Below are 25490 nucleotides of genomic sequence, written 5' to 3' on the forward strand. Positions count from 1 at the left end.
CATTAAACAAGAACCGCCTTCAAAACTGAATTATAGGAATTGAGATCATGATGGTGTAGATAAAGAAGAGATAGATTTCCCTCTATGTAGAAGTTTTCTTGGGAAATTGATAATGTGTCTGATTATTACTAAGATGCAAACACAAAACAAGGAATCAGGTGGAATAATGAAGTTTTTTTTAATAGCAAAATTTTAGTTCGCAGCATCTAGTTTACAGTATTTGCCATTTGAATTGGAAAAACTAGTAAAAAATAAAAGTAGAAGAATATCAATTACCCACTGAGTTTAACTTAACCCACTGAGATCAAGTTGGTGAAATTACCCTAAATACTCTCAGAAAAATAAGTTAACTCAAGCATCAACTTTCTTCCCCCAAAAATGTTTAGTGAAAATAATTTTACATTAAGATTCCAACAGAAAAAAAATTACATTTTGCAATAAATAAGTGTAAAAGCAAAAGTTCTCATTTTCTGGTGACTGACCAACACCTGACTAACAGCATGAAGAAAAAAAATTCAGCAAAACCTAACTACAAACTTCCAAATCAGCGTGGAGACCAGATCTTCCACCCTAAGTTCTCAGCTCCCTGGCACAGTTCTTTGGGCTTCCTGCCCCACATGCACAGCCGTTGACATCAGGGCAAGTGAACAGCTTTCTTAAGCATGACCCCAGCAAACCCATCCACCTCACTAGTTTTCTTGGGTACAAGGCTGCCATGATCCACACGGTCTGTGAAGTCAACAGACCCAGATCAGAGATAAACAAGAAGAAAGTAGAGGCAGTCACCATGGCTATGTTTATGCTACAGACCTTACATCAGCAAACTGTACTGCTGCAGCTACGCCACTCTACGCAGACAGGTGCGAGCTCTCCCACCACCAGCATAAATAAAGCACCCCCAATGCACGGTAGTAGCTACGTCAGCAGAAGAGCATCTCCTGCCAACACAGCACTGTCCACACCAGCGTTTGTGCCCATGAAGCTTATGTCAGTCAAAGGTGTGTTTTTTCACACGCTTGACCAACAAAAGTTCTGGCGACAAAAATGCTAGTGTAGCCTAAGCTGAGATATAGACTCCTCTCATTGTCATTGTGGGCATCATGGGCTACATGCAGACTTCCTGTGGCCTCAGCACCTTCAAGACCATTTTTGCTGAGCACATCAGTGATGAGTGCAAGCAATATTTTCTACACAAACTGGCACAAGCCCAAGACCACTTCACCAAGTATTGCAAGAAATGGCAGGATGAGAGAGTCAATGTCAGGTTATCTGGGTCATAGTTCTCACATAGATGCATTTGCTTGCACAGTGGCATAAGAAGTTTCACCTGATGAAGAGGTGGCATCATTGCTGTGCAACTGGACAGGGCCTGGGAGAAGTTGGAACAGCAGGTTGTATCAATTGCCTTCGACCAAGATGAGATATAAATGTTCAGTGGCGTCACCATGGAATACAAAGAGGTCACCAGCTACTGGCACACCAAAAAGCTGCCCTGAAGACTCTCAGCTTACGTGGGAACACTGAAGAAAGATTGTGTTGCTAAAGAAGAGATGGCTCAACACCTGACATACTCTGTGCAGCTATAGCCTTTGCTGGGTCTCAAATAAAACTGTACATATTTTCAAAAAAAACTAACTACAATAGAATTTTTCAAGCCATTCTTTTCCTAGCCATTTTTTCTGCATGTTTTCACTTGGTATTTTCCAATCACCCACATTTCCCAGGAATCTTGCTTCCAAGACTTTTCTAAGGATTGTTCCACAGTGAGAGCTTCTCCCTGTTGGTTTTAAAACTATCTGGAAAACAAAGAGGAATAACATCAGGCTGATGCCTTTTAAAAACTGGTGGGATTGAAGTATTGATACTGCCATGTGTCCACACTAGCCATACTGTTTCACTTTTGCTTCATATACACATCACAGTACTACATATGTTGCAGTTACACTGTCCAATGCCCTCCAAGTACCAATCCCACAAATGGATAAAAAAATCTCCCAGAAGCTATTTGAAAGGCCACCTGGTAGCATAAGCAATTATGGGAGAAGTCAAACTCATAGAGATATCTGAAGAATTATATAACAAGTCAGAAGTGCAAAGGGCATGCACCACCCAATCCTGCAGAATCTGACTGTACTGAAGATGTTCAGTGGTTGAAGCTTTAGCCACAGACAGTTATTCTTGAGACAAGTAGAGGCAGCTGCAAAACTTCAGACTGATGAGGGCAATCTGATGAACTAGATCTGGTATTGCAGCATTACACCACAAAGACAGATGCACTGCTCTTCGTGGCAAAGAGAATGGCAAAAATCCTGGCTACTCAAGGTATGTACCAGTCTTAAATCCATTGTAGGTAACTGCAGGTTTGCATAGCAATATATACTTTGTTGCATGGGCATAAAATCAAGATGATTAGCGAGTGAAAGGGATTAAAGTCATTAAGATTTTTCCGCTATGCAAGAGTTATTGGTGGAACTCTACCCACCTAATCTCCTAGAACAAAACAAAACCCCCATCTTTCAGGGTGGTTGGGCATGATACCACAGTTTTTTCTAGAAAAACCCTCTGCTCTTCAAAAATGAATAGTAGATGACACTACTCCCACTGAATACTGACATTCATGCTGTGCCCCTTCTCAACATGACTGCAGGTGATGCTATACATCCACTTTATCATGTCTAATGATACCATGTCCTGCTTACACAAATCTGGGAATGAAGCCAATTCAACTACACACTAAGATTAAGAGTGGTGGTAATGTGGTTTTGGGACACTGAAAGTGGAGAAAGTCTAGCCCACAATGGCTGTTCAGTAACTAATTGTAACGGACACCTTGGCAAAGGGTCCCCTGTTCTTTGTAAACTCCTCATCTCAGACCTGGCAAACTCATTACACTAAACACATCTTGCAGGGTATTTATCCATAAGGGATATCATGTAAGGTTTCTATAGAAAGCATATAACTTGTCAAAACTGAATCGTTAGTGCATGTTCATTCAGATAATAGTTAAGGAACAATGCATTTATATTGAAAGTATGCTTGTCGGACTTTAAATAGTAATTAATCACTAAGAGGTAACAGGCATCTGGAATGTCCATCCAAGCAAGAGGAAATTGCCTTCTGATTAGGAGGAATGACAAGGTAACACAAGGCTCAACTGACCAACCATGATCCCTCCCAAAGCTATCAATGGGAAACCATCAAAGGCATCATCCAACAATCAAAATTTCTTAGGAGATAAACAGGAACAATACAACAGACGGAGCTTTGCCTGATGCCCAAAGATTGACTTCTATGGACAGTGGAGGGAGGAAGCAGCAGGACCTGAAACAACTTCTACAGACCTGAAAAGACCAGCTAAGGTCTTGTTTACACTAGCACTTTTACTGGCAAAACTTTTGTCGCTCAGGGTGTGAAAAATGAATGACATAAGTTTTGCCAACATAAGTGCTTGTGTGAACAGTCCCGCCAACATAGCTACCGCTGCTCGTTTAGGTGATTTTATTATATTGACAGGAGAATTCTCTCCTGTTGACATATCATAGCTACACAATGCTCTTACAGCTGTGCCGCTGTAAGTTTTAAGTGTAGACTAGCCCTAAGTCTGTTACATGTGAAAGTAAAGCCTGCAGTCAGCATGTTGACAAAATCAAAATGCTCTGCGCACACTTTTAAATAAGTGCGGGAACTGGGAATGGATAAGTCAATCATCACTTCTGTATGGCCCATTGATGCCAATTTTACCATATATTACATGTGATCTTTATTACTTATTGCAGTAATATTTTCTATGAATATGGTGAAGAACATTGTTAGTCTATCCATAGGCCAGTTGCTGCTATGAAATGGCTGTGTATCACAGTGGAATTATACACACAAATTCAAAAACGAGTATCTTGGTGGTACATGATAGAATAATACAATACAGTAGTGAAGACTGATACACCTGAGGTTCAACTTACACAGTGGCTCTTTTTCAGAAATTTCTTAAGACTAAGAGTTAGGCTAGCTGTAATACCAAAACAAGTTAATATATTCACACAAAAGGGATGAGATACATAAAAGGAATACATTCAATTATATTCCAGTTTTCCTTCCCATATCCTAATCAAAGTGCTAGAAAAATCCTGGAAAATTGGACCTCAGTGTAACCAATACAAACATTGGAGTGAATTTGCAGAGCCTGAAACAATAGTGAGATGACAATTACTTTACTAATTTCAGTAAATATTTACTCAGATGCCAATTATATTTTATATGTCAACACTTAACATTACACAGCTCAAAATAGGAAAGAAAAAAAGTATCATTATGCTCTATTCTAAATGACAGCTCATTTTTGGCATCACAGGTAAACAGGCCTTGGAGAGGAGCACCCCTTTATTTCTCTCCCGAGTTTAAGGTACCTGAAACCCACCAAGGGGAAGCCCAGTTCAAAGAGCACAACAGACCCCATGGCTGTATTTTAATCCTAGTGATAGGAGGCCAAGCCCAAAGACTAATGCAGAGCCTATACCACATACATAATCATATTCTGAACATCTCCACAATTCAAGAGATGTAGCTGAAGTGGACAGAATTTGTTTCTGTGAATGGATGTGACAACCAAATAACTAGTGAAGTTATGGCTAGAGGGAAAGGTAAAGAATTGACAGGTGAATTTATTTTTAGTTGCACACTAAAATTTGTTTACACCTATTTAACTTCACTGACTAATATTTTGTAAAAGCAAAGTCCGAAAAATATAATACCACCTAGCCTTCATCTGAAGTTTGGTCTATATACCATTTTGGTATTGTTTAATTATTTTGGTTAGAGGTGTGATTTTATACTTAAAAGCGGTATAATTCCCTAGCGTGGACACAGTTATATCACCATAAAGGCACTTCTTATATAAGCCATACCAGTATAAGCCCCTTTATAACAACAACTGTGGAGGAGAGGTGCAGAACTTAACTATATTGGTTTGTAGAAACAGATGTAGTTAAGTGGTACAAAAAAGTCTAGACAAGCCCTAAGGTGTGAGAGCTCTTATACAATTTTTAAGTATATAATCAAAACAAAATTTGAAAATGTATAATGTGTCAACTTTATCTGCCACTCAAGCCATCATTAATTGACAGATTTTTTTTTTGTATAGGCATCAACAGAAGTGGGCCTTGACTGTATCATTTGAAGGAGAGTGTGCCTTCCTTATGATAGATTTCCGGAGGCTTTTCTACACGTAGGATGTTACTTGCTAGAAAGTGAGCAGATTATATACAGCAATTCAGACAACAGAAATCAAACAACTATTACTTAACCTCCCCCATCCAAACTCATGAACTACTAGAGTTCCTTAAGACAGTTTGTGCTAAGACTGGGCAATGGAGGAAAGTAAAACACTGTATACGGCCAATACATCATTTTCAAGCACTTAGTTTTTTTCAGAGATGCTTATCCTCCCTGAGGACTAGGGCCTGGTATACCCTAGGAAATTATATAGTTATACCAATGTGTCTCAGAGGTGTGAAAAATCCACATTCCAAAAAGACACAGCTATACTGACCTAACCCCTAATATAGACAGCCCTAGGTAAATGAAAGAATTCTTCCAGCAACCTAGCTACTGCTCTTGTGGAGGTAGATTACCTATGCTGACAGGAGTCCTCCCATTGGAGTAGGTAACGTATACACTGAAGTAGCACAGCTGTGCTGTTGAGGTGTTTTAAGTGCACTACACTAGCACTTTTGTCAGTAAAACTTTTGTTGATCAGAGATGTGAAAAAAACCATACCCTTGAGCGACATAAGCTTCACCGACAGAAGCGCTGAAGAGGACAGCGCTGAGTCAGCAGAAGACATTCTCCTGCCTATATAGCTACCTTCGCTCATTAGGGGTGGTTTAAGTATGCCAACAGCAGAGCTCTCTCCTGTCAGCATACAGAGGCTACATGGTAGACCTTTCAGCAGTGCAGCTGAGGTCTCTAGTGCAGACATAGCCTAACTGTATTAAATGTTAAGTTTTTAAGTCTAGGCATTTATAGCACTCACAGATGCATAAAAACTTTATCTTTTCTGGTGTATTTTATCAACCTTGGGATAAATAACCCGTTTTTTGGCACCCGCTATCACAATGGAGTGGTCAAGAATGCATTATGCAGAAGCACTGAAAATGGGAACATACTAGAGAATGAACGTTTAAGTATAGCCTATCTAGTCTGAGACCTGACACAAACAGACTATAAAGGTATAAATCTGGCACTCTAAAATAAAAAAGTTTACCACCAGTAAAGTGTAAACAAAATGGAAGTTAAGAAAAATATTAACTATATTTTAGTGCTATTTCTGAAGGAATAATCCTATAAATATAGATGGCAGTGCTGTATATTGGAAAAAGATACTTCAATTCACATTCAGTAGAAGGGTCCAAAAGGGCACAAATAACAGAACTAATGCATAATATTGCTGATAATACCTTCCACAGGACTCTCTCATCCTATTTTTAGGCTTCTTAGTAAAGAACAGTTATTTTAATTATGAATGTTTTAATTTCTGACAGTCTTTCTGCTAAAGAATTGGAAGAGGCCAGATCCTTCTAGTTCTTATGTCAAATTCTGAAAAGTAAAGGCTATTTTAAGTATAGGAAAAACAGAAAATTAGGACAAACCAGTTTTACATAGTTTGGCTCCCATTTTGGAACATGTAAAGTACATTAAGGTGGACTTACATTTATCAGGTTTACAACTGCTTTTGCAGTGTAACATTAATTGTTCTAGTTCACAGTTGGAGACAATCTCACTTTTGCTGTATTTCTGTTATGCAGTATCAGTGTGCTTCTAATATTCTTATATTAATACTCACTCTCATTTCTGTTTTCTGTGAATTTTTTAAATTAAGTGTTGGGTAGTTTAAGAAGTCATTACTGTAAGCCAATGGACTGAATACGTACCTTCTCAAAATCTATTCTTTAAACAATGCATTCATTCCAATGGCAATATTCATTCTACTTTTGAACACTACAGTTTACTTCAGCCTCAACTGTGATCATAAGTGAATATCATGTAACATGCTATCCCACAAAAAAATTATTACAAATGTTTTGAAAAAAATCTTACATTTTGGCACTCATTTTTGCTCACAGTTCTTCTTTCCTTTGGTTAGACACTGGAGGAACTCTATTAACCACAGAACATTTTTCATGTGTTGATATTGATTTTTATATAGCTTTATCCTGTCAAAGTACAACTCATCAAGGATATTCAGTATTTAATGCAAACAGCGATTGTCTTTGCTATGGAATATGGGTGCTTAAAAAGGGTAGAATTCCCAAAGCCCTTTCAATCACAGTTAGACTATCTAGGAATCTCCCTCATTCCACACATGAAAGATGTAACCACCCTTAGCACATATGATTTACTCTAAAGGCTCAGAAGTGAAAACTGGGAAAACCGCTTAAGTCCTTGAGCAGGATCGAAATCCTGATGAATACTGCCCCTAGACTTCATTATCTTGCAATCACATTCTCCCTGAAGTTCCTCAAAACTAACTTTCCATAATTCAAGTAAATTATTTTTAGTATAATTTCTCATTAAAAGTCCATCAAGGCTCACAAAGTCTTTAAAAGGTTATCACAGAATGATGTACTGGCCTCCATGAACCTATTACTAAAACAGTAAGGTTATAGCTTAATTTGGGATTGTGTGTATCTATACTCACAAAGAACAAAGACAGAAGATAGAGGGAAAGGGAAAAAATAAGATATCAGAATGTTAACAAGCCTCATTGTTTGTTTCCCTTCCCTAGATCCTTTGCCTCAAATGTTATCTTTTTTAGTGTGTAGTCTACTTTGGGTAAGGACCTTCTTCTGTGTTTGTGTAGCACCTAGTACACTGCAAGTACTGCCAGAAACAAATACTTGAGGGTGGGCAAGTATGTCCAGGTGGTTTCCTTAGGTCTAAGACACTTCTATCCCATTCGATTTGTATTGAAAAAAGGTCATAATTTTACATATCTGTGAACGGAAATCTACCCTCAATCTTTAAAATAAATAAGTAAATAAATAAATAAATGAGAACTCAATCTTCATTTCCTCATAGGCCATCTGTAAAGAAAAGTGGCCCTTAAGACAGTAATTTATCTTCCCCCAGTTTCTTTCTATGAAATAATCTACACCTGAGGAGCAGAAGAAAAAGTGACCTTCGGAAATCATTTAACATTAGAAATAGCTCAGACCTGACTGAGGCCTGGTCTACACTGGCGACAGAGGTCGACTAACTTACTTACGTCAATTTCCGAACAACTGCGTCTACACTGGCAGTTAAGTCGACTTAAGTCGTGGCAAAATTCGACTTAATAAAACCACCTCTGCAAGTGGCGTAACGCCTAATTCGAAGTTATTGCTTCGATTTAGCATCAGTGTAGACAGAACTTCACTTAAATTGACATTATTGGCCTCCGGGAGGTATCCCACAATGCCCCCTTGTGACCACTCTGGGCATTCACGCTGTGCTGTACTGTGGTCACACTACCCAGAAATGTCCCCTCCCTTCAAGCCCCAGGAAAATTTGAATTTTCATTTCCTGTGCAGCTAGCATGGAGAGAGCTTTGTCGCTGGACTCCTCATGGCTACTGCAAAGCCCAGACACACTCCAGCATGGAGGAGACAAGAGGTCTTAGATCTCATCGGTCTGTGGGGTGAGGAGTCCATTCTGGCTCAGCTCAGAGCCAGCAAAAGGAATCTGGACATTTACAGGAAGATATCCCAGGGCATGTTGGAGAAGGGACACAAGAGGGACGCGCAGCAGTGCTGCATGAAGATCAAGGACCTGCATCAGTCAGATCAAAAAGCCTGGGAAGCTAACAGCCTTTCTGGCTCCTCGCCCAAAACATGCTGCTTCTACGATGAGGTGCATGCAATTCTTGGTGGCGATGCCACCACGGTGCCGCCACGCAGCATTGATACCTCCGCTACGTCACATTCCATGGACACTGATGAGGACTCCGTGGAGGAGAAGGAGGAGGCTGAGGATAGCAGGGTGCAGGAGAGCAGGGTGTCTGTTCTCCCAGAAAGTCAGGACCTATTCCTGACCCCAGAGCAGTCCAGCAGCACACAGGACAGCAATAATGATCCCGGGGAAGGCACATTTGGTGAGTTTTTTTCCCTGTACTTTTACATCGGGGATGGGGGGGACGGGGACAGGAAGGGGATTTCAGGCATTTATCGGACTTTACTGGGGAGTTAGCCATGGAACAGATTATTTATGTGATGAGATATGCTCTGATAATCATCAGTTGATATCTCACGGAAACTTTCATGTAGGTATTCTGTTATCCTTCTCAAAAGGTTTCTGGGGAGGGCTGCATTGTTCCTCCCTCCACGGTAGGATACTTTGCTGTGCCACACTGCAATCCAGGGAGCAGGCATCATGGCGGAACACAGCATACTGGCATAAGGGCTAGGCTGGTACCCCACTGCATGCAGCAAATCTTCCCTTTCCTCATGCGTTACCCTCAGGAGACTGATATCGCTCATGGTCACCTAGGGAAAACAGCGCATGTTTAAAATACCCAAGCTATACAGCAGATGCCCTGTACCTTTGTATTCCCCATTGCAGTGTCCTACCAAGTCACTTTCATTAAGTTTAAGCAGAGACTATATACTCCCTTCCCCCCCCCCCCACGCGCTGTCAGCAGATCCCCTTGCTTCCCCTCTCTGTAAGGACACAGCGAGCTGACCTTTCTGGGATGTTAGGAATGGAATGAGGGTCTGTCTGTGTTTGCTCTGTGCACTGCATGGGGAATATTGTCTACATTGTTGCAGTTGTATCATTTTCTTCAGTCTGCTAACAATGGCTACTTTATTACTTTCTTTTCATTCTGTAGACACCTGGGCCTTGGCCCAGCCTGCTTGAACTGCTGCGGAAAGACTACCTCAGATTAGAAAAAGGAAAGAACAACAACAAAAAACACCCCCAAGAGATGACATGTTTGGTGAGCCCATGAACATCTCCGCAGCTGCAAAGACAGAGCTCAGAGCGTGGCGGCTGACCTTGTCTCAGAATATGGACACGGACAGGAAGAGTCGCAGAGAAATGCAGGAGCATGATCGCAGTACCATGCAGGAGATGCTGCAAATCATGCACAACCAGGCAGACATGCCCCGGTGGCTTGTGGAGCTTCAGGAGGAGCGGAGGCAGGACAGAGTCCCACTGCAGCCCCTCCATAATGCTCCTCCACCTAGAGCTGCGCAGCACTGCCCCTCCCCCGCCCCCAAAAGGTCTTGGAGGAGAATGGCCAGGCTGCAGTATGTATTCGCCTCCACCCTGGTGGACGTGAGCAGAAAGCAGCGGCAGCCCCACTGACAGCTGGCCAGCAAGCAACCACACTACCCTTGAGACTGTGAATGAACACTTCCCCCCCCTTCACCCATGACTTGAATGTTCATAAATAAAAGTTTGTATCATTTCAACACGTTTCTTTATTAAATCATATCTTGTCCTGGAGCGATTTGGAGTGAACAGATATCGATTGGGAGGGGGATTGTTTAGTAAAGGCAAACAACATACAAGAACAGAAATCAGTCCTGCATCTCTCATTGCAGAACCTGGTTTTCAAAGCTTCCCTAATTCAAAGCGCTACACGGTTAGCTCTCAGCGTACTGCTGGCATCTGGCTGCTCATAATTGGCGGCCAGTCTTTCTGCCTCCACAGCCCAACCCTGGGGGAACCTCTCACCCTTCGCTTCACACACATTATGAAGAACACAGCACGCAGATATCACCGAAGGGAGGTTCTTTTCACTCATGTCCAGCCTAGTGAGAAGACTCCTCCATCTACCCTTTAAACGCTCAAAGGCACATTCTACAACCATTCCGCAAGTGCTTAACCTGTTATTAAAACACTCCTTGTCGCTGTCAAGGTGCCTGGTGTACAGCTTCATTAGCCAAGGGAACAAGGGGTAGCAGGATCCCTCAGGATCACTATTGGCATTTCCACACCCCTGATGTGAATTTTTTGGTTGGGGGAAAAAGTGCCCACTTGCATATTAGAGAACAGCCCCGAATTACGAAATATGCACGTCATGCACCTTCCCAGACGACCCCACATAGATGCTGGTGAAATGACCCCGGTGATCCACAAGGCCCTCCAGAACCATGGAAAAGTACCCCTTGCGGTTTATGTACTCGGTTGCTAAGTGGGCAGGCACTAAGATAGGGATGTGCGTCCCATCAATGGCCCCCCTGCAGTTTGGGAACCCCATCGTGGCAAACCCATCCACTATGTCTTGCACATTTCCCAAAGTCACTATCCTTCATAGCAGAAGTCTACTGATGACACTGCATACTTGAATCATGGCGGTGCCCACTGTAGATTTACTGACTCCTAATTGATTCCCAACTGAGCAGTAACAGTCGGGGGTTGCCAGTTTCCACAGAGCGATGGCGGCTCTCTTCTCCATCATCAGAGCTTGTCTCAAGTGAGTATTCACATGCTTCAGGGACGGGGCCAGCTCCGAACACAGTTCGAGGAACGTTGCCTTTCGCATACGAAAGTTTTGCAGCCCCGGGTCATCATCCCACAGCTGCATAACAATGCGGTCCCACCAGTCTGTGCTTGTTTCCCGCGACCAGAACCAGCACTCCACGGACTGCAGATGATGCGTTACAGCCTGCAGCAATTGGGAATTGTTCTGCTCGATGGCTTGTAGCAGGGCAGCCTCGGTGGCATCACTGTTGCCTGTGCTTCGGCTTCTTGCTCTACTTTGAAAATACTCTATGATAAGCCGCAATGTATTTGTGACGCTCACCATAATAGTGCAGAGTTGAGCTGGCTCCATGTCTCCCCAGCAATGGTGAGCTCACGGCGTAAAAAAAGGCGCAAAAATAGGTTTCCTGTTTTTTTGGGGAAAGAAGGGAGGGGGAAGCAGCATTGCATCATGGGACAATAAAGCTCATCCCAACAGCCACCATGGCTAGTTGCACTGTGGGATAGCAACCCACAGTGCACTGCTTTGAAAGTGAAAATAAGTGTGATGAGTGTGGACGCACGAGACCTGCGCAAACCGCTGCAGCGTTGTACACACCATGCTACTTCTAAAAATCGACGGGTGAAACTCAATTAAGTAAGTCAGGGTATGTCTACACTGCCAAGTGAAAGTCGACTTTAAGTAAGTCGACTTCACTCGGCAGTGTAGTCATACCCTGAGAAAGGATCCATCATTAATTCTCTTTCCTCAAGATTAAGTTCAACCTCCCTGACAAATACCACCTGTATTTTTCAATAGGATGTTCAGTTTCTGAAGTGATGCAGTCATCTTGAAATCTAGTTCTTTTCAAAACATTAAAAAGTTTCAGGGTATTACACTGCCTCAGGGGCCCTCTGGCAATATTTCTGGTTTTACAATCCTCCTATTGGCTTTTTAAAAGACATTTCTCTTTCCTTTCCCTTCTCTGGAGGAAGGCTCACACAAACAGGGTGAAACTGGCTACATAAGGATGTCGATAAAGTCAGTGATACGCAAAGTGCACAAACAAATGAAACATTTACGCTAAACTTTCAGTTACATAATACCGTGTAACTTTTAATGCTACAAAAAAAAGAAAAAAAACACCCCACCAGACCAAGTGCAATACACACGCTCTTTAAAGCCATTCTCAGATACACACAACAGTATCACCTCCCCACTCAAATGCCTCCCAAGAATATGTTACTAGTAGCCAAATGATATCTACAATTCTTCTCCCTTACACATTCCCTTCTCCCTCCTCTCCCCATACCACCCTCTTCGCCCAAGCTCCTTATCCTGGGCAATCTGAAAAGAACTTTAATTTCTGGAATTAAAAATGGTGCAGTGTATAATGTATTTCATCTTGTTATACGTAAATTTGGCAAAAAATATTCCACATATTTTACTGGACTCCAGTCAGATTAAACAAACCTTACAGAAACAGAGTGGAAATCTGATTTAGCATATACCCTCAAAATGGAAGAAACGTTCTCGAGGAGAAGCAGCATAGCTCTGTGCTCCCAAGCCCGTGGGCCCATATAAAACGTCACTACACCATTAAACCTCCTTCAGGAACTGTCTTAATATAGATCCACATCTCACAAGCTTGCAGCTCCTTACCGATATCCCCTCCCCCTTTCACTGCCTCATTCTGCTCATTTCCCTTTCTTTCGCTCTCTCCATCTCTTTGTTTCCCCCACTCTCTCTCTAGTTCTCTTTTCATACAAATGTAAAAGGTGTTAATTTATTAGCCTATATTCCAATATTGCACTACTCAGGTTTTTTTAAATCTTTCATCTTCTGTCAACATTTTCATCAACTATAGTTACAAGCAACAAATATTACAGGAAACTATTTTCTCTGTTGATTACTTTGGTGGTTTTGATGCTTAGTTTGTGTATAGTCACTGTCACCATTTCCCCAGCATAGTCAACCAGTCTCCCCTGTTTATTTGGGAGGGGGAGGGGAGAAGAGACAGATCATGTTTTAAATAAAAATAACCAGAGTCCTGTAGCACTTCAAAGACTAACAAATTTAATTTCTGTAGGCATAAGCTTTCGTGGATTGACCACGAAAGCTTATACCTGCAAAAATTAAATTTGTTAGTCTTTAAAGTGCTACAGGACTCTGGTTATTTTTGCTGTATACAGACTAACACAGCTACCCTCTGGAACTTTTCACCATGTTTTAAATGTATTGCTAACACACAATTTTTTAAATTATAAACAGGGCCAAACTATCAGAAACTCATGGAATACATATTATGCTTTAAAGAAAAAAACATGTTGTAGATTATAATTGTATATGCGCTCTTTCATTCAAATTGATCCAAAATGCTCCTAGTAGTTAAGTGTAACTCCAATCCTTTAAAATGTTGCCAAATGGACATTGGTTTCAATTTGAAAATATGAGGAAACATCTTACTACCTCCTATTAATATAAGAAAAACATTAACCTGTTTTCTTTTGTGATACAAGTGCTAAAGAAGAGGGTATGGTGAGTGCTTTTTAAACTAACCACCACCAGTCTACATAGTTCTGGGGAAGGAACATCTAAAGTTTCTCAGTACAACACATTAAATTTGCTATAATTTGTCCATATTTGAGATGAAAGGTGCTATGTAAACGGTACAGTATCTGCACAAAAGGTAAATAGCCCTTCAAATAAGCCAGTCCCTCTCCCTTTATGTTGCTTTTTCTCTTTATACTTTAACAGCTTTCATCGACATTCAGACAGTTGTCTAATAAGAATGCCACAGTCTGAACACCCAGCTATACCCCCATGCCACCCAGATTCCCTCCAAAGGGTCCCCAAGACGGGATGCGACCCTATTCCCTGTTCTTCCCTTTGTTTTCGTCTCCACAGGACGCAGCAAGTCTCCCGTTATAGCCACCTCGGAGACGGTGCTTAGTTCTGAAGTCCTCTGGCCCCCAAATACGCCCCACAAGACCCGATGTGCCCCCACTCAGTACAGCCCTAGGGGAAGGGAGAATAGTGGCTGGAGGGCTGGACGGGCTCCCCCACCCGGCTGGGGTTCGATCCTCCCCTTCCTCTTTGGCGGAGCTCTCGGGGGGGAAAGGGGGACAGCGGGTGAAGGGCCCTAGTTGCCTCCCCCCACAAACACCGGGGCGGCCGCCCGCCCTCGCCGCTGGGAGCCCGGCCTCCCTCACCTCATTCGGTCTCTCCAGTAGTGCCAACCGCCTCATGCAGGGAAATCAGCGGACTCAGCACCCTCCCCCCGAAGCCTTCCTGCGGCCGGGCCCTCGGTGCACAGCGCCCCCAGACAGCCCACGCCGGGCGGAGAGTGGGAGAGGATCAGAGCCGCTTCACACCCTACCCGGCTCCGCCGCAACCGTTCGCCATTTTTGTTTCCCGCGGAGGAGAGGCTGGTGCATTATGGGAAAAAACAAAGAGCCTCACCCCCAACCTGGCTGGGTCCCGCCTCCGCCGTACGGCCGCACTCCAGACAGGGGGCGGGGGATGGGGGAAGAGACCGAACGACAGCGGAAGGACACGTCCTCATCCAGTCCCTGCCGCTGGTGAACAAAGAGGAACTATTTTAAACGTGATCGCCGCGCGTGTGAATCCTTCCTCACGCCTCGGAACTAGTTTCAGCAGAGACTGAGGAGCGGGGGGAGGGGGTCGTGCCGCTCTCCAGACTTACCTATTGTTCCCCATCTTCGTCACACCTCTGGGGGGAGGGGGTCCCAGGCCCTCCCCATCCCCACTAGCACACAGTCGGCTTGTTGTCCTCCCGGGCCCCGTCCTTTGTAACGGCTAATGCTCCCCAGGTAGCTTTGCCGGCTCCACAGCCAGCTCATGCCAAGAAATGTCGGCCTGGAGGGGCCTCCGCCCCAGAGGTCACCTAGTCCACCCCCTCGCTGAGGCAGGACCAAGTATACCTAGCCCTTGCCTGGGGATGGCCTGTCTAACCTGTTCTTAGACACCTCCCCTGGCTGGCCAGGGCTTCACTCTGTCCTTAGAGTTAGGCGGGCTCAGTGCTGCCTCTTTCCTCCTCCTCCCTGAGGCTTGAGCAATGTATCTGGAGGGGGGAGAGCGGGTTAACAACACAGGAAGGCATCAGTTGAACTTTCCAACCCCCAGTCCTGGTTGCTGCTAACTAGCAGAACCCCGTCTGCCCCAGAGCCAGAGACCAGGTGCTCATGCTCCAGTGCGGAAAAGCAGTAACTGGCTGGAGGCCTTATTAGGAAGCAGAAGAGTTCCAGAGGGGTAGCCGTGTTAGTCTGTATACAGCAAAAACAACAAAAGTTCTGTGGCACTTTAAAGACTAACAAATTTAATTTTAGCAGGCAAAAGCTTTTGTGAGGCTCAGCTCACTTCCTCAGATGCAGAGGTAGCAATGAGAAACATAGGATCATCACATAAATATACAAGTGCATAGAGAACAATGGGGGAGGTGGATGAAAGCTGAGTACTTGAGGTCTAATGACAGTCATTGAGTAGCAGAGTGGTTAGACAACCTGTCAGGCAGCAGTTAAGCCATTTTGTTCTTCCTCCCTATGTTGTCACCAAGTGCATGATGGGAATCAATGACGCTCCTTGCAGTAGAGACAGCATATAATTAGTTAGCTGGGATTATGGAAGTGTGTTACCCAGTTTTTATTTTTTACTTTCATTTTTATACAGTGAAGCCTGTTTTAATGATTTGTTCTAACAATCAATCAGATTATAGTTATTACAGGGGTTCTCCCATGTTAGTTTATTGTGGCTGTTTAATATTACAGATAGAAAAATAGTCTTGGCAGTCATTATTAACAGGTCTCACTGTATTAAGGGTATGACACCCAAACCCTTAAGGATGGTCATTTATCATAATAGAGACTCACTTGTGGGGCCTTCTAAACCGGTGGTTCTCAACCAGGGGGGGGCACACAGAGGTCTTCCAGGGGGTAGTCAACTCACCTAGACATTTGCCTAGTTTTACTACAGATTACATAAAAAGCACTAGCACAGTCAGTACAAACTAAAATTTCATACAGACAATGACTTGTTTATACTGCTCTATATACTATAATATACTATAATATATAGAATATAAGAAATCCAAGACAGCTGGCTGTATTTTAAAGAAACCTTATTGAGGGCACAAGAACAAACCATCCCAATGTGCAGAAAGAATAGCAAATATGGTAGGTGTCCAGCTTGGCTTAACAAAGAAGTCTTTGGTGAACTTAAACACAAAAAAGAAGCTTACAAGAAGTGGAAGCTTGGTCAGATGACTAGGGAGGAGTATAAAAATGCTGCTCGAACATGCAGGAATGAAATCAGGAAGGCCAAAGCACAATTGGAGTTGCAGCTAGCAAGGGACGTGAAGGGGAACAAGAAGGGTTTCTACAGGTATGTTACCAACAAGAGGAAGATCAAGGAAAGTGTGGGCCCCTTACAGAATGGGGAAGGCAACCTCGTGACAGAGGATGTGGAGAAAGCTGAGGTACTCAAGTCCTTTTTTGCCTCTGTCTTCACAGACAAGGTCAGCTCCCAGGCTACTGCACTGGGTGGCACAGAATGGGAAGAAGGTGAATATCCCGCAGTGCTGAAGGAACAGGTCCAAGACTATTTAGAAAGATTGGACATACACAAGTCCATGGGGCCAGATGCAATGGACCAGAGGGTGCTGAGGGAGTTGGCTGATGTGATTTCAGAGCCATTGGCTATTATCTTTGAAAGCTTGTGGCAACTGGGGGAGGTCCATGATGTCTGGGAAAAAAGCAAATATAGTGCCCATCTTCAAGAAAGGGAGGAAAGAGGATCCAGGGAACTACAGACTGGTCAGCCTCACCTCAATCCCTGGAAAAATCATGGAGCAGGTCCTCAAGGAATCCATTTTAAGACACTTGGAAGAGAGGAAGGTGATCAGGAACAGTCAACATGGATTCACCAAGGGAAAGTCATGCCTGACCAACCTGATTGCTTTCTATGAAGAGGTGACTGGCTCTGTGGATGTGGGGAAAGCAGTGGACGTGATATACCTTGACTTTAGCAAAGCTTTTGATACGGTCTCTGAGTATTCTTATCAGCAAGTTAGAGAAGTATGAGTTGGATGAATGGACCATAAAATGGATAGAGAACTGGCTAGAGCATAGGGCTCAACGAGTAGTGATCAATGGCTCCATGTCTAGCTGGCAGCCGGTCACAAGCGGAGTGCCCCAGGTGTCGGTGCTGCGGCCGGTTTTGTTCCACATCTTCATTAATGATCTGGAAGATAGGGTAGATTGCACCCCCAGCAAGTTTGCAGATGACACTAAGCTAGGGGGAGTGGTAGATACCCTGGAAGGTAGGGATAGGATATAGAAGGACCTAAACAAACTGGAGGATTGGGCCAAAAGAAATCTGATGAGGTTCAGCAAGAACAAGTGCAGAGTCCTGCACTTTGGATGGAAGAATCCCATACACAGCTACAGACTGGGGACCGATGAGCTAGGCAGCAGTTCTGCAGAAAAGGACCTGGGGGTTACAGTGGATAAGAAGCTGGATATGAGTCAGCAGTGTGCCCTGGTTGCCAAGAAGGCTAATAGCATATTGGGCTGCATTAGCAGGGGCATTGCCAACAGATCGCGGGAAGTGATTATTCCTCTCTATTCGGCAATGGTGAGGCCACATTTGGAGTATTGTGTCCAGTTTTGGGCCCCCCACTACAAAAAGGATGTGGACAAGTTGGAGAGAGTCCAGCGGAGGGCAACAAAAATGATTAGGGGGCTGGAGCACAAGACTTATGAGGAGAGGCTGAGGGAACTAGGCTTGTTTAGTCTGCAGAAGAGAAGAATGAGGGGAGATTTGATAGCAGCCTTTAACTACCTGAAAGGGGGTTCTAGGGAGGATGGAGCTAGGCTGTTCTCAATGGTAGTAGATGACAGAACAAGGAGCAACAGTCTCAAGTTGCAGTGGGGAAGGTCTAGGCTGGATATTAGAAAAATGTTTTTCACTAAGAGGGTGGTGAAGCACTGGAATGGGTTACCTAGAGAGGTGGTAGAATCTCCATCTTTAGAGGTTTTTTAAGTTGCGGCTTGACAAAACCCTCGCTGGGATTATTTAGCTGAGGTTAGTCCTGCGTTGAGCAGGGGGTTGGACTAGGTGACCTCCTGAGGTCGCTTCCAACTTTATGATTCTATAAGGAGCGGTTCTTAAATTGTGGGTCATGACCACAAAATTTGTCATGAGTTAGTTTTAATGGGGTCTTGAGGGCTGGCATTAGACTCTCGGGGGCCCAGGACAGAAAGCTAAACTCTGAGCTCCGCCACGTGAGGCTGAAGTCTGAGCAAGATAGCTTCACAGGGCTCCCTGTGGCATGGGACCCTCAGTAATTGCCCAACTTGCCACCCCCAGTGCCAACCCTGTGTACAGAAAAAGTATACTGACCTTGGGCACCATACTTTTCATGTTCTGTTATCTTTTGGGTCAACATTTCTTTGTCAAGTCTCATTTTCTTCTATGACTACTATCAATACAAAGAGTAGGAATAGACTCAATGTGGAGAAAAACTTAATTGTTGCTGTCACTTCACTGCCTCCCACAATGATAAGGCTGCGGGGTTCTCTTCTCAGTGCGCCCTTCAGGTTCCCTCCCCGTTTGACCCTCATGCCCCTTTCTGCTTTTTCATTTGTTGTCCCACAAAATCAGTTGAGTCCTGGGCCCAGTGGCTCCTCCCCTGAGGCTGGGGCCTTTAGCAGTGGGCGGGCCTCCCCGGAACTCAAATAGTAGAATGATCAGGCTCGTGAGTGAAAAACAGGCTCAAGTATCACAGCGAAATGTAAGTACAATATTTATATTCCAATCAATTTATTTTATAATTATATGGTAAAAATAAGAAAATAAGCAATTTTACAGTAATGGTGTGCTGTGACACTTTTATATTTTTATGTCTGATTTCATAAGTAAGTAGTTTTTATGTGAGGTTGGTGAAACTTAGGGCATGCAAGACAAATCAGACTCCTGAAAGGGGTATAATAGTCTGGAAAGGTTGAGAATCACTGCTCTAAGCATTTCTATAATGCAAATATTTACTAAGTCTAAAAATAACTGTTTACACAAACCAAACTACATTGAAGACTAGACTGCTGGCTAAGAACAGCTAAGATTCAATGGTTAGTAACTGAAGCACGGGCACACGACCAACAGCGGTAAGAAACTTAACTCTATGCTTCAGTTTCCTACTCTGGCCTACAGTCTTATAGTAGGGTAATTTAGTGCTTTGACTAGAGCTCTCCCACTCCAGGATAAACAGTTCAGGACAAACACAGCAATCTTCTAGCCCTCCCTTGGCTCAAATAATCCTTAACAGCTCTTACCTGCTCAGTAGTCCATTTATCTGTTGACACAAACTTTGTAGGTGGCAGAAGCACAATAGTCTATCAGTCCTTTTAAACTCAGTATTTTCATAATTTTTCCCCTGTTGCTGGAGGAGATGGGGGTTTGTTTCCACTTTTATTGAAAGCCATGTTGGGCCCTGAAACAAAGAATAGGAGGCAGCACCAGGCCCTAAACTTCATCTTTGCTGAACTGCCACAGGCCTTTTCCTTTTCTTGCTTCATCCCTCTTTTCTACTCATGCCTGTTTCCAGGCCCTTTCCCCACCGCCCCTGCTAGCTGCTTCATCAGCTATGGTGGTGGTAAAATACTGCAGATCTTTCTTTTCTCCCTACTGTTTCATAGGCTCCTCTTCTTTAGTTTGGCTGGCACATAATCAGTCTGTCTCATGATCCTATCAGCCCTTCCAAACAAATCCCCAAGAATACCATTGTCCCAGACTGCACCAAGACCAGGTTGTGCCTATAGCTTCCTTTAAAGAGCCAATGCATATGCTGTTATATGCTGGTAAGAATAACATTCACTTCTGCTTCTGAGATTGCTGGTGCTTCCTACAGGGCTTAAGCCATTCATAAGCTTTTTTAAAAGTTCCTTATCTTTTCTCCCTAGATCTATGTTTAAACACAGTATTAAAAATAAACACAGTATTAAAATACACTCTTTAGCATAATAAAGATATAAAAGAGTTCTCCAGCCCATTTTTTCCCTTTTTGAAGGTCATCTTTAAAGGAAGAAAGAGTGTTCTACTATTCCTCCAAGTCATTACCTTGTAGAGGCTAGGTCCTGTTTATATTAGTTATGAAGTAGGCAATATCAAAATCTGTTGTTCACAATCCATGCCATTTAGGCTGTGTATATACTACGAATATTAGGGAATTCTTTTATACTTGATCTACTACTGGTGATGGTAATAGTGGGAGTGTTAGTGTAGACTAACTATTGGTGTTTTTACCGTCTATGTGGTATTCACCATGTTCAGAGCAGATCTGCACCGCATGACTACACAGGCCACGGGCTGGTTTAGATTTGTCCACTGTTGCTAGCACCAGTGGAGTTTCAACAGTGAGAAAAATCTAAGTATAAACAAAGGCCTTATCTACATAAGTATTTCCAGCTTTCTAAATCTTCAAAGAACATAGCCCCAAGAAATACCTGCTTAGAAGGCAAGTGTGTTTTTTTGCTTTGTTTACTGTAATTAATGCAGTCAGAGTTAATGTAAGATCTATTGTTTAACTAAATATTAAGAAAGTAGGATTTTCTATTTATATTAGGATGGACTTGGGCAAATCAGTGCTAGCCAACACCAATATCTATTATTTCAAGGTCATATTTGACTCTTCAGTCTGAACTGCTTCTCTGGTATGGTTTAGCAAAATTTAGGTGATGACATTTGCAGAAACATAACCTATTAGTTCTTTATTACAGTGGCTGCCCTGGTTTGGCCAGCACTTTGCTTTCAGAGGTGCTGGATATTAATTTCTACTGTCTTCTTGTGCCACAATTATGTAAACATATTCATCTAGAACTGAGATCCTGAGGTGGGATTCTGAGCTGCAATTATAAGATGCACAGAACTCATTGCCCAGGAGTGGCTACGACAGCTTTAAATTACCTTTGCATACACTCAATCCTGGGCTGCTCTGAGGGCTAGAGCTGCCCCAGCATAATTTATACAGCCTGGGGTAATGTCTAAGTTATGGCAGCCATCTGGGCCACAGCATTGCCTAAGAACTCTATAATCCTGCATGATATGGCCCCTATCCAGCATGCTATTCGTATCCCCAGCATACTTTATACCAGCCTTTGCAAGGGGGGTCTTTAAAATGCAACTGATAGCTCCCTTGTACAGTGTCTGTACTAGGGGAAATCCTGCCCTGATCAATTACACGGTTTTTAGGGTCCTTTAACAGGGTCTAACTTAATTCCATGACAGATCCTACTACTGTCTCAGTTTCCTTCCTTCCTTCCACAGGGAGACAGAACTATCACAGTGATGCTTTCCAATTACTCTCCCTGTCTTGGGACTGGTTTATTACTTAAAAATAACTAAGGGAAAGCTAGATTCTCCCAGTCTCCTCCTCCAAGTTCACTAGTCCATTACATCCCTCCTCTTGAATACCTAATTCCCACTTGAGGGGAATGTTTCTTCTTTTTTTCTGCCCCTCACTAGCAGTAGTTCTAGCCGGACCTTACCCTCTGGCTGGTAAGGAGAGCTTCTTCTCCAGTCCTCCCTGAGACTGGTTCCACCAAAAGACTCTCTATCTCCATATCAATCCCTGCTAAACCAATTCAAGACCATACCTAATCTCCCCTGCCTGCTGGAGCAGATTCTGTATTATAGGAAGCTCTGCTCCCCAGCTATCATTCAGCTGATGCCTGGCCACCTGACCAACCACCAGCCCAAAACCATCATGTGGGAAGCAAATAACTAGGCACAGGTGAGGCTGAACCCAAATCCGCCTAAAGGATTAACCCATGCTATGACAAGCCCCTTTGGGCCATCATGACTTTTTTTTTTTAGGCACTTACGTGAGTGTGAGGATCTCACTACTAGTATGTAAATGTTATATGTACAGATAGTCTTCAGATCTGAGAGCACAAACAATTGGAATAACAGATCTCATAAGTCTATATCTGGAAAGAGGATTCCCAACACTATTGGCAGATGTAGTGCAGAGAAATCAACAATAGTGCTGAAACTCAATCTATTTCAGACTCTCTTTACCCAGTTGTGATTACTGTAATGTGAAACGTGTATAACTAACTTGGTTTTGAGTGAACAAAAGCTGTTACGTGCCACACCTTGGGTGTACTCAAATCTCAGGAATGATTATTCCTTATAGTAACATATGTCAAGTCTACATGCTTGTTATGACTTGTGACTGGACCCTCTCTCTTGGTTTCTATGGCCTTTCTTATAGTATCCCAAAAGTATTTGAATGCGTAGTTTAACATCTTACAGTGCTGTGTTTTCATTTTCAGACACATTATGTATAGAAATATCTTGACAGGTTGTTGCCAACTGAAATGTCTCTTTCTGAAACCTCAGTCATTCCTTTTCTGGTGAAGAGGCTTAGGGGAAAGAACATTTAGATTATCTGTCATATCAAAATCCAGGTTTTGCTTATCCTAATATCTACAACTTTACTCTATTTTAGAAAGTAGCCCTGTTTCAGCAATTGGTTTAGCTGAAGTGGGACTGACTACAATTAGCTGTAAGTGTAGACAAGAACAAACCAGAATAAGTGCCTCCACTTTAAAGTTTTTGAAAGGATAAGTCTCTTGTTTTTTGTCTTCACCTATTTCCCCTTGTTTGAATATTTATTGTTTGTCCATTATATTGTTAAACATATCCTGAAAATGTGTATTATCCATACAAACTGAGAAAATGTACGTCTTTGTTTTCTGTTACATCAAAATCTTTCAGTAAATAGGGGAGCACCTGTAATAATGACTATACTTTCATGAAAACTTCTGAGTTAGGGTGGAACTGAAAGTCAGGGGAGAAGTCCTGAAAAATAAGCTGTAAATAACTCACAACTTTGCTACTTTCAGAATGACGGACCATCTGCGGTACAAAATTCATCTTATGGAGGGGACCTGGTTACAACATAGCTGTTCTGCAGCATTGTTAAAATATGGTTCTGTCTTATGGGATTTGAGTGGTCCCAACTATACTCTAAAAGTGTCCCTGCATCATACTCCAGACTTTCATCTGTGTTAGAAGATGGAACTATATTTTAATCTTGGAGAATAACTGCCATGTTGTAAGTGTGGTTCCTTCAATACAGCTTACTTTGCAAGGTAGATGGGCCCTATGTTTATGACATCAGGTACCTGTGACATAATGGAAGTGGACTATAAAACTTCTCAAAATTTGTATTTTAAATCCTTCATTGTTCCAACTCTAATACAAACATTGCTGTGAATCCAAAATTACTACACAAAATAGCAGACTTCTATCAAGTACTCACTCAGGATTATCACATAAACAAATGAACTTGATTCCCAATATGGCCTCTTTACGGTGCTTACCCACTGTAAAGGGGTATTAAAGTGGGTGTTAATGTAATTTACAATTTTATACTGCCAGAGCTCTGTAAAGAGTCTTTAGCAAAAATGAGAATTTGGCCCATAGAAGATATGCAGAGTTTGCCCAAGTGATTGGCACCTAGGTCTGAGCACCCAGGTTAGCCAAGTCTGGATGCAAATCTAACTGCATTACTGTGTCCCCTGTTTCTATCTCATCTGTGTTTGGCTGGGGGTATATCCTGGGTTTCTTTGTGTTGAGATGCTTTAGGATTCTTTCCCAGTCAATTGTGGAAGAATTTGTCTATCCTTTAAGGGGAATTGTGGGAAGGTTCTGCAGGACTGTCAGCATTCAACTGATTTAGCTTGCACCCTCATTGCAAAGTAGGCGGGTTCAAGTCCAAGTTAAAGTGGAGCCTGGGCTCTAACCCACTCCCCAAGTCTGGGTAAACTAGTAGCCCCTGCTTAAAACATGTCCAAACTTGGGTCAGAGATTTTTGTGTATGAAGAGTAGTAGGATTTGGGTTAAAACCTAGGGAAAAGCCTGGGTTAACTCTGCAGTGAAGATATATTCTAAAAGTTTAAGTTGCAAATGTAATATCATACCATTCTAAGTGAGGGCATAGCCTAAAACATGGTGTCTCTTCCCTTCAATACATGTACCTAACAGCAGCGAGGAAAAATGAGATTCCATATTCAAAATATAATTTTATTCCGTACACAGTAAAGGCTTAAAAATAACTGTATAACTTGCTGGAAATGTTTAGTATAGTTTGAAGTTGTCTGGAGCAGAACTAGTTTAGTTTTAAATGTTTTTTTTAACAATCTTATGTCCCATCCATGCTGACAGAACAACCACATACGCAGAAACAATTTTTTAAAAAAACATTTAACATGACAGAACATATACATGAAAGTTTGGGGTACCAACTGTTGTAAAGTATTAATTTCTGTTACCTTATTGTGTTATCAGACATGGTGTCAGAATGATACTCTTAAACAAGATCCATGTACAGATGGTCATTATAACCACAATTCAGCAAGGAGGAACAATTAGATCTCAGACTACTTTCTTTGTATTGTTTAAGCATGGGAACTGTTAGAGAATCCACCTGGGATCTTCCTGTAGACAAATTACATATGGTGCATCTTTTTATGCATAAACATAAGCATAAGTGAGATAGTGTACTTATGATGCATCTACTATGGAATGATCAAAAATTATCCTCAATATTAAAATTTAAGAAACCAGGTGAGGGGAAGTCATATGAGAGAAAAAATTTAGCATGAATTGCTTTAAGACCCAGCTACCAGTCCTGATCATCAAATTACAGTAACCAACCTCTCTTGTAAATTTAAATCAAACTTATCAGAAATGGCCACTTATAGATGAACAGCAACTTAAAATCTTAAATGTAATTATTTTTAAGTCTTTCCTAGATACCTTTTTCAGTTTAGACCAGAATACGAAATGAGTTTGGCAATATCCTTGAGGTATAAACAGTCTCTGATGTGCTATCTGACATGGTTGCACCTAACACAGTTTATTGCTTTCATTCAATGACACTTTTTCTGATGTTAGCTAATCCTCTCACACTGCAGAACCATGTTTCCATCAGATATCAATACATTGGGAAAATCTATTCCATATCAAC

General features: G+C 42.5%; 1 protein-coding gene and 1 pseudogene across 2 annotated transcripts in view; one reads left to right on the forward strand and one right to left on the reverse strand.

The window, feature by feature from the left end:
• The window catches only part of MTF2 (metal response element binding transcription factor 2), a 45561-nt gene extending 30726 nt beyond the window's left edge, over positions 1–14835 (reverse strand). For both annotated transcript variants that reach the window (XM_067538462.1, XM_067538461.1), the window contains exon 1: positions 14653–14835. In XM_067538462.1, coding sequence (XP_067394563.1) covers positions 14653–14657 — 5 coding nt within the window. In that variant the 5' untranslated portion in view covers positions 14658–14835. The remainder of the gene's footprint in view (positions 1–14652) is intronic.
• LOC137146787 (large ribosomal subunit protein uL3 pseudogene) lies at positions 501–1427 on the forward strand (annotated as a pseudogene).
• Positions 14836–25490: the final 10655 nt, after the last annotated feature.

This window comes from Emydura macquarii, unplaced genomic scaffold (assembly GCF_026122565.2).
Source record: "Emydura macquarii macquarii isolate MOO-44397 ecotype Brisbane River unplaced genomic scaffold, CSIRO-AGI_Emac_v2 contig_480, whole genome shotgun sequence".
Lineage (NCBI taxonomy): Eukaryota > Metazoa > Chordata > Testudines > Chelidae > Emydura > Emydura macquarii.